This window comes from Dromiciops gliroides, chromosome 3 (assembly GCF_019393635.1).
Source record: "Dromiciops gliroides isolate mDroGli1 chromosome 3, mDroGli1.pri, whole genome shotgun sequence".
NCBI classification, from domain to species: domain Eukaryota; kingdom Metazoa; phylum Chordata; class Mammalia; order Microbiotheria; family Microbiotheriidae; genus Dromiciops; species Dromiciops gliroides.
The window spans coordinates 410591851-410616929 of NC_057863.1; the positions used below are offsets into that span (position 1 = coordinate 410591851).

General features: G+C 35.2%; 1 protein-coding gene and 1 pseudogene across 1 annotated transcript in view; both read left to right on the forward strand.

Annotated features, from left to right (window-relative positions):
- DNAH7 (dynein axonemal heavy chain 7) overlaps nt 1-25079 on the forward strand; it is a 304763-nt gene that overhangs the window by 130993 nt on the left and 148691 nt on the right. The window contains exons 24-33 of the mRNA XM_043992176.1: nt 2720-2888; nt 6227-6329; nt 6448-6575; nt 11301-11513; nt 13707-13805; nt 17091-17339; nt 20271-20420; nt 23590-23772; nt 24187-24363; nt 24865-24996. Coding sequence (XP_043848111.1) covers nt 2720-2888; nt 6227-6329; nt 6448-6575; nt 11301-11513; nt 13707-13805; nt 17091-17339; nt 20271-20420; nt 23590-23772; nt 24187-24363; nt 24865-24996 — 1603 coding nt within the window. The remainder of the gene's footprint in view (nt 1-2719; nt 2889-6226; nt 6330-6447; nt 6576-11300; nt 11514-13706; nt 13806-17090; nt 17340-20270; nt 20421-23589; nt 23773-24186; nt 24364-24864; nt 24997-25079) is intronic.
- LOC122746137 lies at nt 14201-15273 on the forward strand (annotated as a pseudogene).

Below are 25079 nucleotides of genomic sequence, written 5' to 3' on the forward strand. Positions count from 1 at the left end.
ATTTTAGTCAGTTGCGGACAGCTAGGTGGCACACTGGATGCAGCACCAGGCCTGGAGTCAGGAAGACTCATCTTCCTGAGTTCAGTTCTGGCCTCAGATATTTATTAGTTGTGTGACCCTGGGAAAGTCACTTAACCCTGTTTGTCTCAGTTTCCTCATCTGTACAATGAGCTGGAGAAGGAAATAGCCAAGCACTCAGTTTCTCTGCCAAGAAAACCTCAAATGGAATCATGAAGAATAAGACATGACTGAAATGACTAAACAACAAAGGTAAATTGAAGATTGTTCAGAAGAGGGCACCACAGGAAAAGCAGTCATAAGCTGAAGAGAAGACAGAGGCAGACAACCATGATGATTAAAGGTTTTGAATTAGTACCATGTGCAGGTCAGTTGAGAAAGCCAGGTGTGTTAAGTGTGAAATGGAGAAAGCTTAGAAGGACCTGGCTTTAAGATCTTTAAGTCTTTGAAAATCTGGTATGTGGAAGAGGGGTTAGGTTTGTTCTGCTTGACCCCATTAGAACAAAGAAGAATGTGTGTAAAGAGGAAAATTTAACCTTGAAGTAAGGAAAATTATCCTCATAGTTAAAGCTATTCCAAATGGGTAGTGGCTGCTTTTTGGAAGAGAGGATTCTCTTCTGTGTAGGTATTAGAGCAAAGCTGTGATAATGTACTGCACCAAATTTTGACTGAGATGTTCTACAAAAAATAAATTGATAAGCAAACATAGGTTTTGCTCTTTCCATCCCTGTTACTGAAGCTCTCTTGCTTCTAGGATAAAATGCAAACTCTTCTGTTTGGATTTAAAGCTTTCATATTCTGGGTCCAGATTACTCATCAGGCTTAACCTTTAACCCTCCACTCTTCCTTCCAACCCAACCAGTTTACTTGCTGTTTCCTGTCCATGACATTCCTTCTTTTTTTTTTTAAAATAATTAAACATTTTTATTTAAAGTTTTGAGTTCCAAATTCTATCCCTGCTTTCCTCCCTCTCCTCCTCTCTCCCTGAGGTGATAAGTAATGAGATATGGTTTATAAATGTGCAACCATGTAAAACATTATCATACTAGACTTTTTGTATAAGAAAGCTTGAATAAAAAATGGAAGAGTGGAAAATGGCATACTGCAACACTTACTAGCTATGTGACCCTGGGCAAGTCACTTAACCCTCATTGCCTTTTAAAAAAAGCAAAATAACATGCTTCAGTCTGTGTTCAATCAATATCAGTTCTTTCTTTGGAGGTGGATAGTACGCTTCATCATTAGTCCTTTGGGATTTTCTTGGATCATTGCATTGCTGAGAATAGTTAAGTCATTCACAGTTCTTCATCAAATAATATTGCTGTCACTGAACAATGTTCTCCTGTTTCTGCTTACTTGACTATACATCAGTTCATACAAGTCTTTCCAGGCCTTTCTGAAATCATCCTGCTTATCATTTCTTATAGCACAATAATATTCAATCACCATCATATACCACAGCTTGTTTAGCCATCCCCTGACTGATGGGCATTCCTTTGATTTCCAATTTTTAGCCACCACAAAAAGAGCTGCTATAAATAGTTTTGTACAAATAGGCGTTTTTTTTTATTTTTTGGGATGTCTTTGGGGCACAAACCTAGCAGTGGTATTGCTGGATCAAAGGATATGCACAGTTTTATGACCCTTTGGGCATAGTTCCAAATTGTTCTCCAGAATGGTTGGATCTGTTCACAACTCCACCAACAGTGGATGTGTCCCAGTTTTCCCCACATGCCCTCCAACATGCAATATTTTCCTTTTTTGTTATATTTGCTACCCTGAAAGGTGTGAAGTGAGAGCCCTGTAGTTGCCAGGGCCCTTCCTCACTTGAAATTACTTTGTGCATATTTTATCTTTTCTTTGTTCATGTTGTTTTGCCCTAATAGAATATAAATTCCTTGTTTCATTTTTGTTTTTGTATCTTGACTGCCTACTACAGTGCCTGGCACATAGTAGGTGTTTAATAAAGGGTTGTGTAATGAATGACTAATATAGTAATATTTTATTGTCATTATATATAATAAATTTAGAAATTTTGGAAGACTACATAAGGGAGTTTAAGCAAAGTGTTATAGCGTTTATTTTTCCTTGTGTACCAGTGATCATAAGAAAGCCTTTTCTGAATGTTTAGTAGAAAAAAATTAAGTTAATTCCAGTGCTGTTATTTGGTGAACTACTTTTGTTTATTTGGGGAATTGTTTATTAAGTAGAATGTGGCACCACAATGCCACTTCACTAGTGTCCTTGGGAAATGTAGACTGCAATAAAGCTGAATTGAATCACTGTGCTCACTATGCTCAGTCTTTGTACAATTAGTTGTACAATTAATTGCATTAGTCTTATCTTCCTGACAAGATTATAAGCTCCTTGGAGTCAGGCACTGTCTTTTACTTCTTGAAACCTTGTGGGGCACAATTATATGCTTAATTAGTACTTGTTGATTAGTTGGTGATAAAGGCAGAAATAAAGGGGGTAATAAAAATCTGGCTTCAAAAGCAGCCTTGTGGATTCTTTATAAATGAAGTTGTTTAGGAAATGCAATGAAAAAAATTTAGATAATATTTAAAATGTTATTACCTTGGAGATAAAATACCTTTGGAATATAACCCCAGACTGACTAGCAATTTAAAATTATTCTCTCATGTCTGTATGAGAAAAGAAATCACATATTTATACAAACATTTATTTTTGTTAATTTCAGAACTTTATTTGGAGCCCTTCATCTTCATCTTGGAGGAGCTCCTGAAGGTCCAGCTGGTACTGGGAAGACAGAAACTACCAAAGATTTAGCAAAGGCTGTAGCAAAACAATGTGTTGTTTTCAATTGTTCTGATGGATTGGATTATCTGGCTTTAGGAAAATTCTTTAAGGTTTGAATGACTCCTTGTTTCTTTAAAATAGGAAAACATCTCACGGGAATGAATATTTTAATATGAAACTGTCGTATATAGATAAGTATCTAAAGATTTATTTCTCCCTATAATGCTTTTACTAAGAATTACGAACAATAAAATATGATTTAATAAGTAATATAAAAATTCTTATACAGTAAATTGTTCTAATTCATTAGCAGTTGATCTGATTGTAGATAAACCTAATTAAGTTTCAGTGTTTGTGCCAAATTTACTCTGATTCAGATTCCCATCTTTTAGTAGTGTAGCTTTGTTCTCAAGATACCAAAATATATAAGCGAAAAAATTGATCATCTGGATATTCATAACTAATTGAGCATTTTGCCATACTGTAAACAGATGTTACATTTCAGTGAAGTAGGAGATGAATCTAGTCCTTCCATTTAGAAAGTTTCAACCATACTCCTAGTCATCATCAGTCCATTCTTTCCTGAAATGAAATGTTGCCTTTATAAAGACATGGACACAAAGGCTGACATCCCTCTCCTAAAATCTATGCTACAGCAAGTAAAACTGGAAAGAGTAATTTCTCTAAGCAATGACAATGCACTTTCTTTTGGATACTAAATTGCTCTTCCTAGAGGATCTGCTCTGAGTTGGTTTTCATTTAATGATATCAAACAGAGCTATTACTAGGGTGAGGCAATTGAAACTTTCCCCCAGAATGCTAAACTTTAGAGAGTCCTTGGTCTACCCTCCTTCTTAGGAGGGGCAAATCTTTCAGCATCATACAAACCTAATCTTGGGGTGCACTTCTTTCTCCCAGCAATCTTACGTTTCATCCTTTCCTTTCTTGCATCAGGCACAATAATTCCTACTAGTGACTCTGATAATAGCTAAAATTTATATTACCATTATAATTTAAAATCATTTTATATTGCATTGTCTCATTTGTTCCTCATAACAATAGTGAAAGGTATTGTTCCTGTTTTTAAAATGAGGAATCTAAAACTTTTTTTCCTAAATTTATCTTATAAAAAATTTATTAATTTTTAGTATTCTTTTCTTTTAAAATTTTGAGTTTCAGATTCTCTTTCTACCTCCCACCCCTTCCTCACTCACTGAAAAGGCAAACAATCATATCAATTGTACATGTGAAATCATGCAAAACATATTTCTACATAAGCTGCATTGCAAAACAAAGCAAGAAAATTATGTTTCAGTTTGTACTCAGAGTTCATTGGTTCTCTCCCTGGAGATGGATAGCATTTATCATCATGAGTCCTTTGGAATTATCTTGGATCATTTTATTGGTCAGAATAGCCAAGTCTTTCACAGTTGATCATCAGTACATTTATGTTGCTGTGCACGATTCCCCACTTCTCATATCACTTTGCATTAGTTCATATAAGTCTAGGAATCTGAAACTCTTAGAACTTAAGTGACTTGTCCATGGTCACAAAGCAAAGTGTCAGAGGCTGGTTTCAAACCCAGGTCTTCCTGACTCTGTCTAGTATTCTTCCTAATAATTGGTTTGTGCTGTGCATTGGGTTGCCCATTTCCCTCTGCATTTGACAACAAATATTTATGAAGGAGCTAGAAGTTATGGATGTTGTTTGTGGCTATGAAACAGAAGAAAACTAATTAGTTCATAGCAAGATTAAACTTTCATTAGTGGGGCAGCTAGGTGGCGCAGTGGATTAAGCACCGGCCCTAGAGTCAGGAGTACCTGAGTTCAGGTCCGGCCTCAGACACTTAACGCTTACTAGCTGTGTGACCCTGGGCAAGTCACTGAACCCCAATTGCCTCACTAAAAAGAAATACCAAAAAACCCACTTTCATTAGCGTCATCTAAATAAATCATCGTATTTAAAGAAGTTATAAAAAAACTAATAAATCAAAATATGAATGCTACATAGGGTAAGCACAAGAAAGGTAGGCAAATATTAAATCTACTTGTAATCATCAATTCATAATATTGGAAAAGACCTTAGAAATCATCTTATTTTCCAGATATGGAATCTGAGGCTGGAATTACGTAGGTAAGAAGCAGTAGAGCCAGTACTCACACCCAAGTCTTCTGATTTCACATCTCATGTGTAAGGGCCAAATTTAGTATGGGAAGAGTTAATTGGGTGGCTCACCTTAATATTGGGTAAGAAAAGAAACAGCCTCTTTCAAAAACAAAACAAGTTTATTAATGGGAACAAGTTTAAAACACTATCTGAGGGGCAGCTAGGTGGCGAAGTGGATAGAGCACTGGCCCTGGATTCAGGAGGACCTGAGTTCAAATTCGGCCTCAGATACTTCATTACTAGCTGTGTGACCCTAGGCAAGTCACTTAACCACAATTGCCTCACCAAAAAACAAACAAAAAACCACTATCTGAATCACACAAGTGAGATTAATAGAACTAGAAACAATGTATAAATCTCTGGAGTAAAAAGGCCCCAGGCACCCAAACCTGCCTCCAGCTCAGCAGCTAGCTTTGCTTCAAAACCAAAATAAACTCACTATACCCCAAATCTGTAGCTTTAAGGAGAATCAGCTGTGCGGTCTCTTCTGTTTTTGTCCAAAGGTCAAGCACCAGCAGCTCCTCTAAAATGTCTGCCTTCCTTCCCCGTTTCTCTCAGAACCCTCTCTCTAACTCCCTTTTCACTGTATCTCTAACCCCCCTAACTGAATCTCAACTGTATCTCTAACTGACTTTTCCACAGGAAGGGGAAGGTTGCTTCTTAGCCATGCTGAGTCTCTAATTGGCTCAGCACACGCACATGGGCTGTCCCCATTATAATCTAGCCAGACCCACGTGCGAGTGGGAAAGCTATTAGAGGAAGGCTAGTTACTTAGTTTCAATAAATGTTCCCTGTGGTCAGAGTTCCTCTTGTTTGTTCAATTATCTCCCAAAGTACACACCCATCTTCTCTTAGGTATTTCAAGCTTTCATGTTTTTCAGTCTGACCATAATAAAGCAAAGATAGGGCTATGAAAACCCCAAATCACAATTAATTCCTTACACATGCTTTTTCCACACTACAAAAATGTATATGTACATATATATATATATATATATATATACACACACACATACACACACGTATACCTATACATACATACATATGTATATGTATATACATGTGTATGTATACTGGAAATCTTAAATTGTTCAAAGCCAGAAATTGAAATTGTGAATAATGTGCTAGTGATGAAAAAATAAACTTTTTTTTATGAACATGAATAAGATATTTTCTTCATGTTATAGTAAACTATAGAAAAGATTATGTAAATGAAAACCTTTTTCTTTGTAATATTCTATTTGGATGAGAATGAAGAATTTCATTATTGTATTCTCCTAGGGACTGTTGTCTTGTGGGGCCTGGGCTTGCTTTGATGAATTTAATAGAATTGATTTGGAAGTACTTTCTGTGGTTGCTCAACAAATTCTTACCATCCAAAGAGGTAATACATTATTCTTTTTCTATATTGTCAATAGTAGGATAAATATATATAGTAACAAGTGATAGAGGTCATACTTTGACTTAATATACAAAAATATTTTGTTTTCTCTTACCTGTAGGCATTAATACAGGCTGTGAAATACTAATGTTTGAAGGAACTGAACTAAAACTTGACCCAACCTGTGCTGTTTTTATAACTATGAACCCAGGGTATGCTGGACGTTCAGAACTACCAGATAATCTGAAGGTATGCAAGTCATGACATCACCTCCCAATGTCAATGGTCCACTTAGAAGAAGGAATAATGATTTCATCCATTTTATATTTTTTTTCATTTGCTTCATGGTATTTACTCATACTCTAGCAAGAAGGATATATAATAAAATTTAAAAATGCAATTTAAGGAGCATAGAAGAAATATAATGTCTAACATAAGGAGGATTTTAAAAAATAGTAACCAATATTTAATAACCTGACATGTTGGGAGAAATTATAATAAGAAATTTATGAAAATATCTAAGCTCTTTGACCCTTTTCTTTTTTAATATTGAATTATATATTTTAAGTTAACCCAAATTTACCTACCTTCCTTCTTCCCAAACCTCTTTGAAAAAGAAAGAAAAGCAATGGTCTTGTAACACATATGTACACTTAAACAAAATATCTATGTCTATGTCAAAAAAAAGGTGAATCTACTCTATCTGAAGTTGAGTAGGTAGTATATTTCACCACGAGTATGCTGAAATTTTGATTTGTTATTGTATTGACCAGAATTCTTAAGTCTTTCAAAGTTGTTTCTTTTTATAATGCTGTTTTATTATATAAATTGCATTTCTGGCTCTGATCACTTTATTCTACATCTATTCATACAAATCTCTGCATAGGAAAGAATTCAATGAAGTTTTAGGTGTCAGAAAAAAGTGTGCACAACATAAGTAGATATCACAGCTTAATTATGAATATGATCCTCATTAGAGAATACATCAAATTTTAAACAATTAGAACTGAAAGAGACTTTAGAAATTATTATTTTACAGATTAATTGAAAACTAGAGAGTTCACAAACATAATGGGAAATTTTGGTTTCTAGTCTAGTGCTTTACAGAGGTTACTGACATTGACCTGACCCTGTTATTCATTTTTTTAAAATTAGTTTCAGTTAGGCTTACAAATTTTTCCCCATTATGAATATTCTACATATGACTAGTTACAGCTAGGGTTTTTTTTTTTTACATTTTCTGCCTTTCTGACATGTCAATTCAAACTCTACTCAATCAGACTTAGTGAAGAAAAACAGGAAAAAAAGGAAAATGAAATTTTATATGAATGTGTTAAAAATTACTTAACATATTTAACTATAATTTCCTTTTATAAAACTTTTGTTTTGTACTTAGTATAGAGTAAAATCAAACCGAATGAATAAAAGCCTAAAGGAGGACAGAAAGAAAAGAAAATCTCATCAGTGCCTGTAATGGAATTAATCAGCCTTTGTAGTTGAATCTGCCAATTGCTTTAAGCTGACTTTTCCCAAGTTTTATTTACTTTGCATGTTGAAATTGTATCAAAGGTGTCCTCCCTCTGGTACATGGTATAATCAGTACATTTTTCTTCCATCTTATTCTGAAAGTCACTCAAATCTTGATAAAAAATTTTTAGTATGAAAATATTTTTTAGAAATCTTGGCATCCTCCCATAGTTTTAACTTCTAAAGGAGATTGACACATACAAAATATATTACAATAGAATAAGGAAAATTGTTATACTGTTGTTACCTAATGTCTGAAGTATAACATTTTTCTTTTAAAAGGCAGAAGATTTATGTTATTCATGCATTAAGAAGGAAAAGTTATTTTAAGAGTTGGGTGCTTCTAAAAAAAAGTACCATGGGACTCAGAAATTATTTAATTTTATGATTTTTAAAAAAGATATAGTGTTTTATATGTATGTCAAAATATAAGTATATAATTTTTTCCATAGCATAAAGTAATTTATGACAGAAATGTCATTAAAATTACATACTTGTATGATGGGAACAATTTCTTAAACACATCTATAGAAAATTGATGAAAAGAATAAGAATGAGAAAAAGATCTGCTGTGCAATGAAAATAATTCCAATATGTTCTTGATGCTGAAGAATGGGCTATGAATGGAGAAAAGGACATTGCCATCAGTTGACATTTAATTTTAAAAAATTAACTGCTGGAAATAAATTAATATAATGAGGAAACAAAAAACCCTAAAAAGCCATGCTGGTTTAGAAAATAAACTCATTTATAAAATTTTATGCAAAGAGTGAAGCAAGATCATGAATTCTGTTACCTCATAAAATGATTAAAAAAAAACAAGTTTAGGGGGCAGCTAGGTGGCACAGTGGATAAAGCACCAGCCTGGGATTCAGGAGGACTTGAGTTCCAATCCGACCTCAGACACTTGACACTTACTAGCTGTGTGACCCTGGGCAAGTCACTTAACCCCCATTGCCCAGCCCCACCCCACCCCCCAAAAAAGAAAAAACAAGTTTAAAGAAAGCTTGGTAAACGAATCAGCTACACAAATTCATGTGGAAAATGTTTAAGGATAAATTTGGAATGAGGACAACAAATAGAAGAACGATGGAAATCATCTATGAAAAGTTTTTTTTTTTTTTAACAGCCTCTTTTCACCATCAATATTAATGGAGTTACCACATTTGGATTTTTAACGTTACAGTTTTAGTTGTGCTTCTTGAAGAAGTGAAAATGTCACTGAAGAAAACAAAGATGAGAAAAGCATCTGAACTAGAGCACGTATTTATTGGAGAGGTCTCTGCTGAAAATGAGAGCTTAAGGGTGTTGAGGGATTCTTAAGGTATACAAAGGAAGGGAAAATATCAAACGTGTGGGGGGGCGGAAATCTCAGTCCTTGTTATTGCCCAAAAAAAGGCAACTAAAAGTTACTACTAGCCATATTACATGCTCTACACAATCACTGAGGACATCTTTGAAAAGGTTATTAAATGGAAACAAGAAGGCTTTCACAAGCAGTATTACATAATAGACTATCTCTTTACCTTCACACAATCAACTGAAAGATGGTAATAATACAAGAACCTTGAATGAGCTTATTGTTTGATGACTACCAAAAAAGCATTTGCATAAGTAGAGAAAAATGCCACATTAAAGATTTTTCTCCAACAAAATGTGTCTCATACATGTGTCACAATCGTTCAGGATTTCTTAGAAGATAATTATCTTTAATAATTATCTATTAATGATCATTGATAACTAATAGTAATACTGAGGCAAAAAACAGGGAGACATATGCTAACTAGAAGTATTCTTTACTGTATTGGGGGAGATGGAGAACAAAGTCCAAGTACATAAGATTTTCTATAAGGGATTGATTTAGAGCTGAAAGGGAGCTTAGTGGTTATCTAGTGCAACCCCTTCATTTTGCAGATGAAGATAATGAGGCCTAGAGAGATTTAAGTGATTTTCCCAAGGTGACACAAATAAAAAATCTCAGAGCCAAGATTTGAATTCAGATTCCAAATGTTGTTGTTTGTTCTTCATTCTCTAAGTGGACCGTTGACATTGGGAGGTGATGTCATGACTTGCAGTGAATTGGATTTAAGTGAGGGAGGGCTGTGTCAGGTCACCAGCCTCACTCTCTCTTCCAGAGCTGAGTAAAGTTGCAAGATATACATCAGAATGGCTTGTAGATGGCCTTGGATGTTTGAGGCAGTCAGGGTTGTGACTTGCCCAGGGTCACACAGATAATAAATGTTTAGTGTCTGAGGCCAGCTTTGAACTCAGGTCCTCTTCATTCCAGGAACAGTGCTCTATTCACTGTGCCACCTAGATGCCCAGTTCCAAATGTAGAACTCTTTTAAAACTAACATTCTGCATCTCATGGTGAGGTCCTTGAAATGTTTCTGTTGTGCTGAATTCATTAAGCCCCTGGATATCACAGAACCTACTAAAAGAGATCATTATTAACTCAAAAGTTTGGTCTGTCTATACAAATAGGAAAAAATAAGTGGATACATAATGTATATTGTACAGACTATCATATACAATTCAATGGGCAATCTTTTTGAACTCATCCTTCAATATATGTGTGTATCTTTGACATATATTGCAAGCCGATAATTAGCTAAACCCAGAATTAAACAGGATGAAGAACATATAGCCCCTTGTCTCATACTCTCTTTTCCCTCTCCAAAAAGTATCCCATTTGCAATATTGATTTATTAATGAATAGATGATTTCCCCCCTGAAATATTAATTCACTTCCTCTACTTATCTCTTTAATTTTTACTATTATAACTTGTTCTTTACTGGGCCTGACTCAGACCAGTATTTTGGTAAGCTAGGTTCAAAATTGGAATAAAATGAGACTTTTAAGTCATTCAGTTGTTAGCAAAAAGAGAGTCATAGAATGAGGAGATTTAGCAAGGATAAGCATTGAGAACCCTGAATTGATTCAGCTGAGCAAAACTCCCATTGTGACCCAGCAGCCAAGTATGACAGAGTCCTTCTAGCTCTTTGAAGGAGGAGTGCAGTCAGCTTTTCTCCCTCCAGGTAGGGAATGGATTGTTTGCGGAACCTTCTATTTCTAAATATTTGCTGGAGTTTAATTTTTTATTCTCCTTTCTACCCTGTCTCCCATTATTGATAACCATGTTGATCTATGAGTTAATCCCATGATAAACTAACAAGTAACCAAAAATATAATTACAAATATTTTTTGTCTTAAACTTGTAAGATGTGTGAATTTTAAGAAAAAAAAGTGAAGCCATGGTTCTTATGCTAACATGATAGACTTTTTTCCTTTCTGTTTTTAAAATTGTCACTGTGTTTACTGAAAAGACTTTAATGCAAATTTGATACTATTACAAAACATATGATTCATTTAATTAAATTGATAAATATTAAAGAATATTATTTTTCTGATTATCTTTTAAAATATATGATTACTCTCTCTAATAGGCTCTCTTCAGAACAGTAGCAATGATGGTGCCTGACTATGCCATGATTGCAGAAATTGTTCTTTATTCTTGTGGTTTTGTCACTGCTCGACCCCTGTCAGTGAAAATTGTAGCTACTTATCGTTTGTGTTCTGAGCAGTTGTCATCTCAACACCATTATGACTATGGAATGAGAGCAGTGAAGTCAGTGCTTACTGCTGCTGGTAATCTGAAGGTATGAGACCGCGGTGTTTCTTGTGTATCTTTATTATATTACTTAATCACACTGCCATGGAAGCTATGTCATTAGAAAATCAATTTGCTAGTCATTTCAAACACCTGAAAATTTTAAACAATCATTTAAACTCTTTTCACTAAATTGACAGGATGTTCCTGCATTGTGTGGAAACATTATGGTTTTTACATCATTGTAGATCGTATCAGTATCATTTTAGAAAAAAAACCACCTTAATTGTTTTGTAGTTTTCTAACCACACAAAACATATTAATATAAATAACATCGATTACTTATGTTTTTATTGATGTTACTTATTGATTAATTTAGTTTTTTACAAAATTTTTGGATGTATACTGAAAAAGCAAAATGTATTTGTAGATGTTTTGAGGCCTTTCAATATTCATGTGTGTCTTTTGCTTTTATTGAAACTTCTAATAATTAGTGGACATATACAATTTTGGTCAGTATGCTAATTTCACATCATGAAAATGTAATTATAAGCTGACTTATCTTTACAGAGCATCTTTTATTTTGAAGTATTTACTGACTTTCTATCTGTATGTGAGGTCCTGTTTTGAGGGTTTTCTAGATCTAGGCCCTGCCACTGTGTTGCTTCTGGACTAGTAGGAGTTTGGTTAGGGAATGGGGACCTTTAGGGTAAACTAGATGTACAAACATTTAAAATCCAAGACAGAAGAGACGCAAAAAGATGCAGTGGAGGCCAGAGGAAGGAAGGTGTGGAGCAGAGGAGTCAAGGTTACTGGATACCAAGCAGTATAAGACTTCGACCAAGAATAAGCAAAAAAAAAAAAAAAATCAAAGAGGATGCTAAATAATAGTATATTAGCTGCTGGACAGTGTTCTAGAAAATTTGCCACAGAGTAATAAGGGACAGCACCTAGGAGATCATGTTTTCGAATTGAGATCTTAGTGTTCACCTAATCCAAACCCCAATAAAAATCTAAAGCCTGTGTGCTTTCTGTTACCTCATGCTTCCTTCTTAAAGCAGACACTTTTACAATAAATACCTGTTGTTTTTAATTAACTGAGATTATGGTGGGGGGTGGGAGAAAAGAGCTTAATCTTTATCTTTTTTTGGCTCAGTTCAACAAACTGTTATGAACCTCTTTTGTGCAAGGCACTATACCAGGTACCAGAAACCAATTATCAGTTCAGATTTTCTCTCTATTTCTAAAGCACATTGAGTTATTCACAGTCATTTTTATAGTATAATATTGGGATGGCAATATCAAAAGTTACATTATATATTCATGAGCCACCTGTTTCAGACTATCACCTTTCTGAAATTATGATAGCCTTAGCCTTAGATTTAGATTTCCAGAGAGCATTGAAAAGTAGAGGTATAAGGAATGGGGAGGGGGGGGGCAGTTAGGTGGTGCAGTGGATAGAGCACTCGCCTTGGATTCAGGAGGACCTGAGTTCAAATTCAGCCTCAGACACTTGACACTTACTAGCTGTGTGACCCTGGGCAAGTCACTTAACCTTCATTGCCCTGCAAAAAAAAAAAAAAAAAAGAAAGAAAAAAGAGGAATGGGTGAAATTCTTTTATTTCTCCTGATCAAGCTGGTAGCATTAAGGGCAACTGAAATCTTCAATAATATAAAAAGCCTGTATTTAGAATGCTGTACTCAAATTCATATAAATCCTTATTTTTAATTACTAGGAAATAGGACTAACATACAACTAGAAATAGAGGCAGCAAAGCACAGTGTATATAGAGTGCAGGCTTTTGACATGGGAATACTTGGGTTCAGATCCTGCCTTTGTTACATAGCTATGTGACTGGACAAGTCACTTAAACTCTCAGTAGGCCAGACAACTCTTTCAAGGCGACAAATGATGGCTAAATACCTGAATTGCAATCAGAAAGATTTTTTACACAGGAAGTTCCTTTTACCAAGAAGATAAAGGGGTTTACAGCAAAAAAAAAAAAGATAAAGTTAATCAAAGTAAAATAAAAATATTATAGAAATTCCCTTCTATACTAAGAAGATAGATATCTATAGATATATAGATATCTAAGTAGAAAATGCCTAGTAATCACTCAATTGATCCAAAAGTAAAGTGAGACAATATTTAAAGATTTGTTTTGCATTTAATTTAATATTTGTTCTTTTTAAAAGCATCAAAAAGTAATTTGCTAAATAATTAAAAATGAATTCATTTTAGCTGAAATATCCAAATGAAAATGAAGAAATTTTGCTGTTTAGATCCATCATTGATGTGAATCTGCCAAAATTTTTATCCCATGATCTACCACTTTTTGAGGTAAGAACATTAATTTATGCAATGAATCAAAATTCTTATAATATTACATTTATCAGGCACTTCAATGTGTCAAACTCTATTTTAGATATTTTACAAAAAGAAATGAAAATAGTATTTGCTCTATAAAACCACTTAGACCAAAAAAAAGTAGTCTGGCTTTTATTAAATATATGTCTGACTGGCTATATTGAGTCTGATAGAAGTTAGCAATTCAGGTCATTTATGAATTTAATAATTTCATTTTCTAGTCTTTGGTGTAGAATTTTGAAATTGTTTATATAATGAAGCTTAACAAAATCCTTTGTTTAAGATAGAGATTCAGCTATAGTTTAATACTAAGGAAAAATATCTTAAAATGAAAGTTAAAAATGCTTTTGTTTTCTCAGATAAACGTAATGGAATTTGTAAGAATGTATAAGATAAAATTAAGTTTATCAATCTTTATGTTTTTCAGGAATCAATCTTGAAAAATTGACTAAAGATGTAAGAATGATAAAAGTTTTTTTAAAAAAATGTTACTTTCCTTTACCTTCCAATTTCAGTAGAAAGAATTAAGGAAAGAGAGAAAAATTCATGCAATTTGTATACTCCTCAGCCTTTTCCTGATATCTATATTTTAGGTTCTGTATGTAGCAGAAGCAGAGCTAGAACAGGGTAGCCAGGCATTTGCTTAAGGACCCCACCTTTCCATCAGCATAAACTGCCTCCCTTCTATCCTGGGGCCTTTCAGCAGCACAAGGGTTGGGGTGAGAAATCATGACATTGCCATGGCAACGTTGACCAGTTCGACTTTCTCATCTACATTGTTCCAAATGATGAATTCAAACCTCCCAAAAGTCAGGAGGAGGTGCACCAATCCGTGACTCCTGTGGAGCCCATCCAGTACTATTTCATATTGGCCCAGCAGCCCATAGTGGCCGTCCAGGTTTAGGGTCTGCAGACTGGCCAGCAGACTACCACCTCCACCACTACCAGCACCATCCAGTCAGGACAGATCATCATTGTTCAGTCTCAGCAGCAGTAGCCCAGCCCAGTGACAAAGCACGTTGGAGAAGGCCAGCAAGTGCAGATCGTGCAGGTCCAGCCCCAGGCCCAGAAGCAGCAGGCACTGAGCAGGACAGGGTAGATCATGCAGTTGATGCAACAGATCATCACCAACATGAGTTAAATCCCCCAAGTTCTGGTGCAGTTACATGCTGGCCAACTACAGTATATCTGCTTAGCACAGCCTGTACCAGGCACCCAGGTTCTTCAGGGACAGATCCAGACTCTTGCGGCTGGTTGCATAGCAGATTACAGACAAAGGTCTAGCAAGGACAGCAGCAGTTTAACTAGTTCACAGATGGACAGCAGCTGTACCAGATCTGGCAGGTCACCATGCCAAGCAGGTCAGGACCTTGAGCAGCTCATGGTCATCCAGTCAGCTAACCAGGCCTCCGATGGGGCAGACCCCTCAGGAGATGGATGACTGAGCCCAGCTGGGGCCTCGCCCAGCACAGCCAGTGCACAGGGCCACACAGACTCCATTTCTGCCACTGTAGCCTGGCTTGAGTGTCCCACCACCCCCAGGACCTCCTGAGGGGATAGCAGACAGACAAACTATTGTGGTACCCCCTGTTTTCTCAACACTTCAGTGATCTGTGATTTCATTGGTATGGGTACTCCCTAGAGTGATTCAGATTGCACCCTTCTGTATTTGCTGTAGAGGAACAAAATCATTGCCCTGCTGTCAACCTGATGATGAGCTTCTCTCAAAATTTAGCTAGGCTAGTTCCTAGATAATAGACATATTACATATTCTGTCACTAGCCTTTAACTAGGCTTCTCAATGAGTCATCAGACCCCACAATCTGAGTAGTCTGATCTTGACAAGGGAGAAGCCCAAACAATTTAGAGAACCCAAAAAGAGAGAAGGCTTTCTCCTACCATTTTACACTCAGCAAGGGTTAGCTTTACATTCTTCAATGCTTAATTTGTCCATAACAAAAAAGAACAGTTTTCATTGGGGAAGAAGGGGGAATATTAATATTGCTATTAATAAATTACTAGCATAAGAAAAGGACTAGAATGGAGGGGCCCCCTGTGTCAAGGGACTGTACTCATTTGGCTCAAAGGAATGCAGAATATACATCTGTAGCCTCTGCTTCCTCCCAGGAAGGGAAGCAAGATGCTGGGACCAGAAGTCACCACTTTATTCTCCTCAGAGAGAGGGTTACTGGACTGGAGGTATATCTAACTGCTCCTTTAAATATTGTTCATCTAGGATCAAGTTTCATCTAATATTTTACTGCTTTGTCATTTGCGGGACAAGGGGGATTCCAAGCTTTACCCCTTCTCCACCTAATATCAGTTCTATAATGAAAACAGAGAATAGCAAAGAAACCCATATTTCCAAGTCATAGCAAAACAAATCAGAGAAGGTATACATTGCAAAATATACATCAGACAACACAGAGTGAAGGAGCTCTTCCATTGAGAGCATGATAACTCATCTTAAGCAAGAGAAAGTCCTTGAAATTACCCAAGGGGAAGTTCTCTGAAATCTTTAGTGTAGCAAGCTGGGCACAGACTCAGGATGGACATTGCCCACTCCTCTCATGTCTTTGTTCCCACAGTTTTTTTCCTTTAGTAACCTGAAGTGTCATTGGCATTGTCCATCTTCTCTCTTAAAGCTCAAAGAACACTCTCACTTGGATAGTCTGAAAGGGAAACTCCTGCTTGGAGAGTTCCCAGAGTAGAGACTAGCTGGGAACTGAAGTTTTCGCCTCTCACTGGCTCTATCTTGCTTCTCATGCCAGGCAGGGCCTTCATCTCCGCTAATAAGGAGAGAGTCCCATATCAATGCAGATTCATATTATTTTGGTACTGAGTGCTTTCAGAAATCAGTTTTAAATGTTTCAGGGTAAAATTGGATAATTGTATTTTACATATAAATCTAGTTAATACTAGTCAAATAGCCTTTGTTGATTTTAAATGATTAGCTCTCTTAATGATGCCAAGGTAGCTAGCTGTATATTGATTATAATTATTTAAAAAAAATATTTATATCAGCACAACTAGATTTTCACATATGCATTTGTTTTCATGTACACATTTGCATACACTTCTTTTAAATTAGGTAATATGCTGCTACCATATTATTAAAATGTTATGCTATTAAAATATATTTATATTACACAAATTTAAATGTTATATCTATGTTGGGTATTATAACTTGCAAAATTTTAGCATCTTTGTGAGTAACAAAATATAATAAATATATACATTGAAATATTTCCTTGACAGGGAATTACTTCAGATTTGTTTCCTGGAGTGAAGTTGCCTAAACCAGATTATAATGATTTAATGGCAGCTATTAAAGATAATTGTGATTTAATGAATTTGCAAATGACCAAATTCTTTTATGAGAAGATCCTACAAATATTTGAAATGATGATTGTACGTCATGGTTTTATGATTGTTGGAGAACCATTTGGAGGAAAGACAAGTGCATATCGAGTTTTAGCTGGTGCCTTGAATGACATTTGTGAAAAGGTGGGCACTTTATGAGCTAAATGTAGTTCACCAAAGATTTTTTTTTGATGCAAATGTTTTCTGATATTAACATTATATTAGCAAAACAAAGATGACATTTCAGTATTTTGGTAGAACCATTTTATGTACTTCAATCAGTGTTCCATTTCTTCAGTGTGTATTTAGCATCTGCTGTGTGTATAACAATGTCCTGGGCACTGAAGAAATATGACACACTACCTTCTAAGAATGTATAATGTAGTTTAGGGATACAAGGCTAATTCTAGACACACATATTAGGCTCAAATGGATGATGATTATTTTTCAGTTGTTTATGATCCCTTGGGGTCTTCTAGGCAAAGATCCTGGAGAGATTTGCCGTTTCCTCCTCCTGCTTGTTTTACAGCTGAGAAAACTGAGGCAAATAGGATTAAGTGAGTTGTTCAGGATCACACAGCTAATAAGTATCTGAGACCAGATTTGAACTCGTCTTTCTGACTTCAGACCCAGCACTTTGACCAATGTGTCACCTAGCTAATGAACAATTAAATGATATGGACAATTAAATTCTGTAGAAATGCATATGAGGAGAAAATCAATGCAAGGAAGGCATTGTAGTGGTGACAGAACAAAACTTGAGATAAACTCTTAAGGATAGGTAGGATTTGAGTTTTTAAATAAGAAGATGATATAGTGAGACTAATTCTAATATCTGACTAATATGTAATATTTTAGGGTTTTTTAAAAAGAGCTTTGCATACATTGTTTTACAACAGCTCGGTAAGGTAGGAGCTATTAGGATTATTATCTCTACTTTAGAGAGGAGATTTAGGCAAAAGAAAAATATAGAGTTTGAAGTTGTCAATGATGACTGTATTCAGGGGTTATTGAAGAATATAACCTGGATCAGACAAAAGATTAGCATCAGGAATTGGTGAAAGAGACCATATCATAATAGGAGATGTACTACCTAGGATTCAGAAGACCTGGGCTCTATTCCTCATTCTTCCATTGACCAGCTTTGTGACCTTGAGCAAGTCACTTCACATCTGTGGGCCTCAATTTCCTCAAATGCAAATTGGTAAGGACTTCTGAGAGAGAGAGAGAGAGAGAGAGAGAGAGAGAGAGAGAGAGAAAGAGAGAGAGAGAGAGAAAGCATTTATTAAATGTCTACTATGTGCCAAGCACTGTGAGTTAAATACAAATTAAAAAACACCACAGCCCCTGCCCTCAAGATGCTTACATTGGGAGAAGATGACTCAAAAGGTCCTGGGAATCAGAGGCTGAATCAGGTTTGCAGAAAACATATCTAGAGTGGCTGCTGCCTTAAATGGCTGTTTGGGGATGAATTTATATCAGTGGAAGAGACTGTAGAAATGGAGGCAATACCAGTGAGAAGATGGCTGCCGAGCTGGAGGTCAAGAAAAATGCTCAGGGAATTTACAAGAACAAAACAAAACTGTGAAATTTTATAATTTTATGATTGTGTTAGATTGGTTAGGTAGAGTGATATCATAGAGTTATAGAATTAAAGAAGTAATTAGAATTTCAGAAGCACTATGAGCTAGCATTTGCTGTGCTGATTAGTATCTTTTAATTTATTGAACCAAGGGTGAGTTATGTGATAGCTCAGTTATGTGATAGTTATGTGATGGCTCAGAGTCTGCACTGAATTGGACAAAGCTGTCCCTGAAGGAACAGAACCCTGTTTTTAAGTACTATCTACTTGTTGACTTGAATAATATCAGATAAGGGATAGAGATTTCCAAGGCTTTGTGGTATCTGGATGTTTAAGACTTATGAATGCCCTCTAACCAAGGAAGGGGAGATAAGAGATAAGGAAGTAAAAATAATATATTAAGGGAGGAGGGCATTTGAAAGGTAAAAAAGCTTCCATTTTTCCCATCAGTAAGTATAGGAAGAAAATGTGGCACTATGGACTAAGTGATTAAAATTAAATTGGAAAAAAAAAGAAACATGGATTCACCATAAGGCATAGCCTCAGGACTCAAGATAATTGCTAATATATTCTTAGAACTTAATCTTTGAAAATCTTGTTTTTCTGTATTTACATATTTTATTTTTGTTTCTTGTTTTATGTGTGCCTAACTTGATATCATTAAAAAGCAGCTTGGACCCCATCATGTCTAAAGTGGTTGGTCTGGGGTAGTCAGATGAGAGGAATCTACAAGAAGGCATTAGCATTAGTATTTTTAGTTGCTATGTCATATTATTCACTTGTACTTATAGTTCATTGTGTAGTTTATTAGATCTTTTAAATTGGAATTGTAACCTTGTTATACCTCTATCATCTTATACTTGTAAAACTGATTTTTTTAAACTCGTGTAGAAATCTATATTTGCTTTTTATTAATTTTTTTTCTTATTTCCTTTGGCCTATGGCTCTAGCCAAGCTAGAATGGGAAAAACCCATTCTTTTTCTAGTTATTTATGCCACTCCAGCCTGAGCATACAGATTGTTATTTCAGAGCATATGGCTGAATACATTTTTTTAAGGGTAGCTCATTGTAAGACAGCATCCTAAGTAATGCTGTCTCAACAGTATCTGGCCATATGGTCCTTCACTCCTGATTTCGAGAGATTTTTGTCCTGCTCCATAATTGAGCCAGCTGCCATTGACCCAAGGGATATATATACTTAGGGCAGAATCTCTTCATGGGTCTCAGTTAATCCTGGGGGACTGGAGGAAATTAAGGCCTAGCTAGTTAAGTTACCAGAAGGTTGGTGACTTAGAATGAATGCTAGCTCATGAGCAAGTCACTCCTTAGACTCTGAGATATGATATTCCCATAAAGGAACAGTACAAGCTAGAAATGCCAATTCTTTTATCATATTTAGTTTAATGGACTACTTTCCCTCCCTTGAGGATAATACAGTAGAGTTGGATCTATATATTCTATGTGTGACATAACTTTTTTTTTTAACATCAAGGGATTGATGGAAGAAAACAAAGTTCAAATTACTGTTATAAATCCCAAGGCAATAACCATGGGTCAACTATATGGACAGTTTGACTTAGTATCTCATGAATGGTCAGATGGTATCCTGGCAGTAAGCTTTAGAGCATTTGCTTCTTCACAGGTAAGTATTATCTATTTTACCTTTGTATTACAATTAAAGCCCATGATGTTGTTTAAAATTTTTTTCTTGTATGATACTTTTTTTTTTCCATTTTTTCAATCATTTAAAAAAATTGAGTGTATAGCTTGTGATGTTCATTTATGACAGATTGGAAGTCACAGAACCTAGCTTTTCTTAGCAGAGGTGTAGGGAATGGGCACTTTAAGCACCTTTAAGGCTGATAGGCAAACTGACATTGTGCACATGGGCAGTGGGAAAGTGTGGAGAGAGAGGAAAAGAGAGAGGCTCAGGTAACCAAGTAACTCTGATTATCTCCTTCCTTGGTAAATACACATAGACCAAAAGGACCATCCAGTACTATCCAAGAGCTCAATTAGCTACCTCAGTAGCATTCCTTTTTTGCTCATTTTCTATTTGCTCCCATTTCTTCTTTAGTTGTTTTTTAGGTTAACTCTAATAATAAATGCAGGGTAACACTCACAAATCTTTGAAAAGTGCTAATTTTTCCAGAAAAGGAAAAGTCATAGAGAATTTACCACTTCCTACCTCTTTTGGGAGTGAGCAATTGAGGAAAGGAATAGTTATGTGCTTGGTGCTAACTCTGTGGGATAGTTTATGCCATTTACAAGTGACAGGGTTTTGCAAAAAGGCTCCTGGACACATGGTTTTTTCCAAGGACCAAATTCTCAAGACCACACCCAGTACAATGTCCCCATATCCCTTCACAGAACCCATAGGATCATTCAGCAGTGGGAGCCTACCCCTACCCCTCCCTCTTCCCCCGCCAAAGCAAGAATTCTCTCTTAGTCATTTTCCTCTCCTCCTCACCAACTGCCTGGCAGTCTTTTCCTGAGAGACAACAGGGGTCTCTCATAGTCTATTAATCTAGGACTCTCATGAGTTGAAGTATAGAGGCTGCATTTCCTTAGGTGTCAGTGCTGGGTTTCAGGTGGAAAGAAAAATACTGATATGAGGTCTTTGCAAGAAGCATCCAGTAAGGAAAACATGGATTTTAAGATTTATAAACCAATAGAAACTATCAGTGGAGCAGAGTTGGAAGGGATCAAGGAATTCATTAAGTATCTGGGCAACAGGTAGTTGAGGACCTAGGTAAGAAAAGAGGCAATAGGGGTCAGAAAATAGGGAAAGAAGGTGGTAATTACTGTCAGCAAGAATGACCTAAGTTTTGAAATAAAGGTTTTTTTGTAATATTTCTTGCCTAGGGTTAGGCCTCCAGCTTCTGTTATAAGAACTTACTATTTGACAAAAATTTCTGGGAAAAATAGAAAATAGTATGGCAGGAACTAGACATAGACCAACATCTTACACTGTATACCAAAGTAAAGTAAAAATGGGTATGTGATTTAGACATAAAGGGTGATACCATGGGTGAATTAGAAGAGGAAGGAATGGTTTGCCTGTCAGTTCTATGGAGAGGGGAAGAATTTATAACCAAAGATGAGATAGAAAACATTACGAAATACAAAAAGGATCATTTTGATTACATTAAATTTTTAAAAATCTCACACAAACAAAACCAGTGCAACCAAAATTAGAAGGAAAGCAGAAAGCTGGGAAACAATTTTTACAGCTAGTGTTTCTGATAAAGGCCTAATTTCTAAAATATATAGAGAACTGAATCAAATTTGTAAGAATACAGGTTATTCCCCAATTGAGAAGTGGTCAAAGAATATGAATAGGTACTTTTCAGGTGAAGAAATTAAAGCTATCTGTAGCCATATGGGGAAAAAATGTTCTCAATTACTATTGATTAGAGAAATGCGAATTAAAACAACTCTGAGGTACCACCTCACACCTATCAGATTGGCTAAAATTGCAAAAAAGGAAAATGATAAATGTTGGAGAAGATGCAGGAAAAGTGGAACACTAATGAATTGTTGTTGGAGTTGTGAACTGATCCAACTATTCTGAAGAGCAATTTGAAACTATGCCCAAAAGGCTATAAAACTGTGCATACCGTTTGACCCAGCAACACCACTACTAAGTCTATATACCAAAGAGATCACAAAAAAGGGAAAAGAACACACACGTACAAAAATATTTATAGCTGCTCTTTTTGTAGTAGCAAAGAATTGGAAATTGAAGGGATGCCCATCAGTTTGGTAATGGCTAAACAAGTTGTAATATATGAATGTAATGGAATACTATTGTGCTGTGAGAAATGATGAGCAGGTAGATTTCAGAAAAACCTGGAAAGACTTATATGAATTAATGCTGAGTGAAGTGATCAGAACCAAGAGAACATTATACACGGTAACAGCAACATAATGTCATAATCAATTATGATAGACTTAGCTCTTCTCAGCAATACAATGATCCAAGACAATTCCCAAAGACTCATGATGGAAAATGCCCTCCACATCCAGAAAAGGAACTATAGTGTCTGAATGCAGATCAAAGCATACTGTTTTCATTTTGTTGTTGTTGTTGTTGGTTTTTGTTTGTTTCTTCTTAGGGTTTTCCCCTTTTGTTCTGGTTCTTCTCTCACAACATGACTAATGTGGAAATATGTTTAAGATGATTGAAATGTTTAACTTATATCAGATTGCTGGTGTTGGGAGGGGGAGAGAAGAGAGGGAGAGAGAGAAGGAAGGGAGAAAAATTCAAAACTTAAAATCTTATAAAAATGAATGTTGAAAACTATCTTCACATGTAATTGGAAAAAATAAAATATTATTTTTAAAAAAGAAACAAGTAGGCCCTTAGAATTCTTTTTTTTTTTGAGGCAATTGGGGTTAAGTGACTTGCCCAGGGTCACACAGCTAGTAAGCATGCAAATGAGGATTCCCTTACTGTTTGGCTTTAGTACTAGATTTATTTTTCTAATCTTAAAGCACCATAAAGAATTCTACAGATATGAGATCAAGAAAGTATTGGCAATGAATAAATTTTAGCAACTTTAATTTGAGGAGAGATGTTATACATCTTGATGGATTGATACCACAGAGAGGTTTCTGTTATAAGTATAGTGATTTCAGTTGTAAATTGGATCAGAGCATACGTTGACATTTTTCTATGACATTAAATTTTCAGGAATACTATTGCTTTTGGTTTTCATATATGAGTTTTATAACTTCTCTTAATTATTGGTGTAATATAAAAAAATGTTATCTTTTCCCTTTTCCTTTCCCCCAAATCTGTAATATAGTCTCCAGATAGGAAATGGTTGATTTTTGATGGGCCTGTAGATGCAGTTTGGATTGAGAATATGAACACTGTTTTGGATGATAATAAAAAGCTCTGTCTAATGAGTGGAGAGATCATCCAAATGTCACCACAAATGAGTCTTATTTTTGAACCCATGGATTTAGAAGTGGCTTCACCTGCTACGGTAAGTTCTTCAGGTTTGGTTTTTTTTATATTTATAGAGTATCAAATTTCCAATATAATGTGATAATTTGATAATGTCTTTTAAATTAAAAAATAGTGTATTCATCCAATTATTTCCTCTAAGGAAACTTTTTTTATGACAAAGACTATATTAAAATGAACAAAATATTTTATTTAATATGCTGAAATTCCATGCCAAACTTGAGATTGAAAAATAATTTCTCTATTATCTACTTAATGTTGGAAGTCATACATTAAGAATTCAAATTAAAGTTTATCATCAGAATGCTTTTCAAAAATTCTTTATGTGGTCCTAGATAATAATGTGTAATATGTAATATTGAAATGAGCTTATTCCTTTCAAAAGCATTATCTTGAAGATGAACAGTTATCTTCTTTCTGTCTTCCCCAACAGGTTTCCAGATGTGGTATGATTTATATGGAGCCTCATATGTTAGGCTGGAGACCATTGATGTTATCTTGGTTAAATGTTTTACCCGCTGGGATCAGTGTTATTCACAAAGAATTTATAGTAGGCTTATTTGACAGAATGATCCCAGTTGCTGTTGAATTTGTTAGAAAACATACAAAGGTAAGAAAAAGTGGGAATTATAAAAGAACTTTTTAAAAATAAAAATTGAAACTCACCTAAAAAAATTTTTCCCTAGTTAGCAATTCCTCCATATCCTGAGTGCATATGCAAAAGCTTTTCAATTTCAAACAATCAAAATTATTGATTTTATTTTTTGTAATTGCTTCAATTCTTTATTTGGATGAGAATACATCTGCTACCTATGTTGTAAAATGTATGACTACTGAATGAATGAGGACGTGAATGTATCCTTAAGTGACCAAAAATGGATTCTCATTAATTTATTATATTGATATAATCCTAACAGAGTTTTATATTTTAAAATGTAATTGCTTTCCCTAAAGATTTTTAGTGTATAGTGGTTGAGGTTTTTTGTTTCCTTGCTTGAAAAATAAATTTAAATCAAGAATGCTCTGTTGGATTAGTACCTAAATTGAATATGATACGTATTTGAGGCCGTCTTCTAATGCTTCAGTTAGTTAACATCTTTCTGATTTTCAGGAATTGTCTCCTACATCAGATACAAATTTAGTTAAGTCTTTAATGAATCTAATGGACTGCCTGCTGGATGAGTTTGCAGATGAAGCTAAAATTAAGACCAAAGGTGATAGTGAAGTTTATTCTTTGCTTGAGGTAAGGGCAATTATTTTTAGCAATTTTTCAATTAAAAAATGAAATCCCATATTTTCTTAATTTATCCATCTAACGGTCTTCTT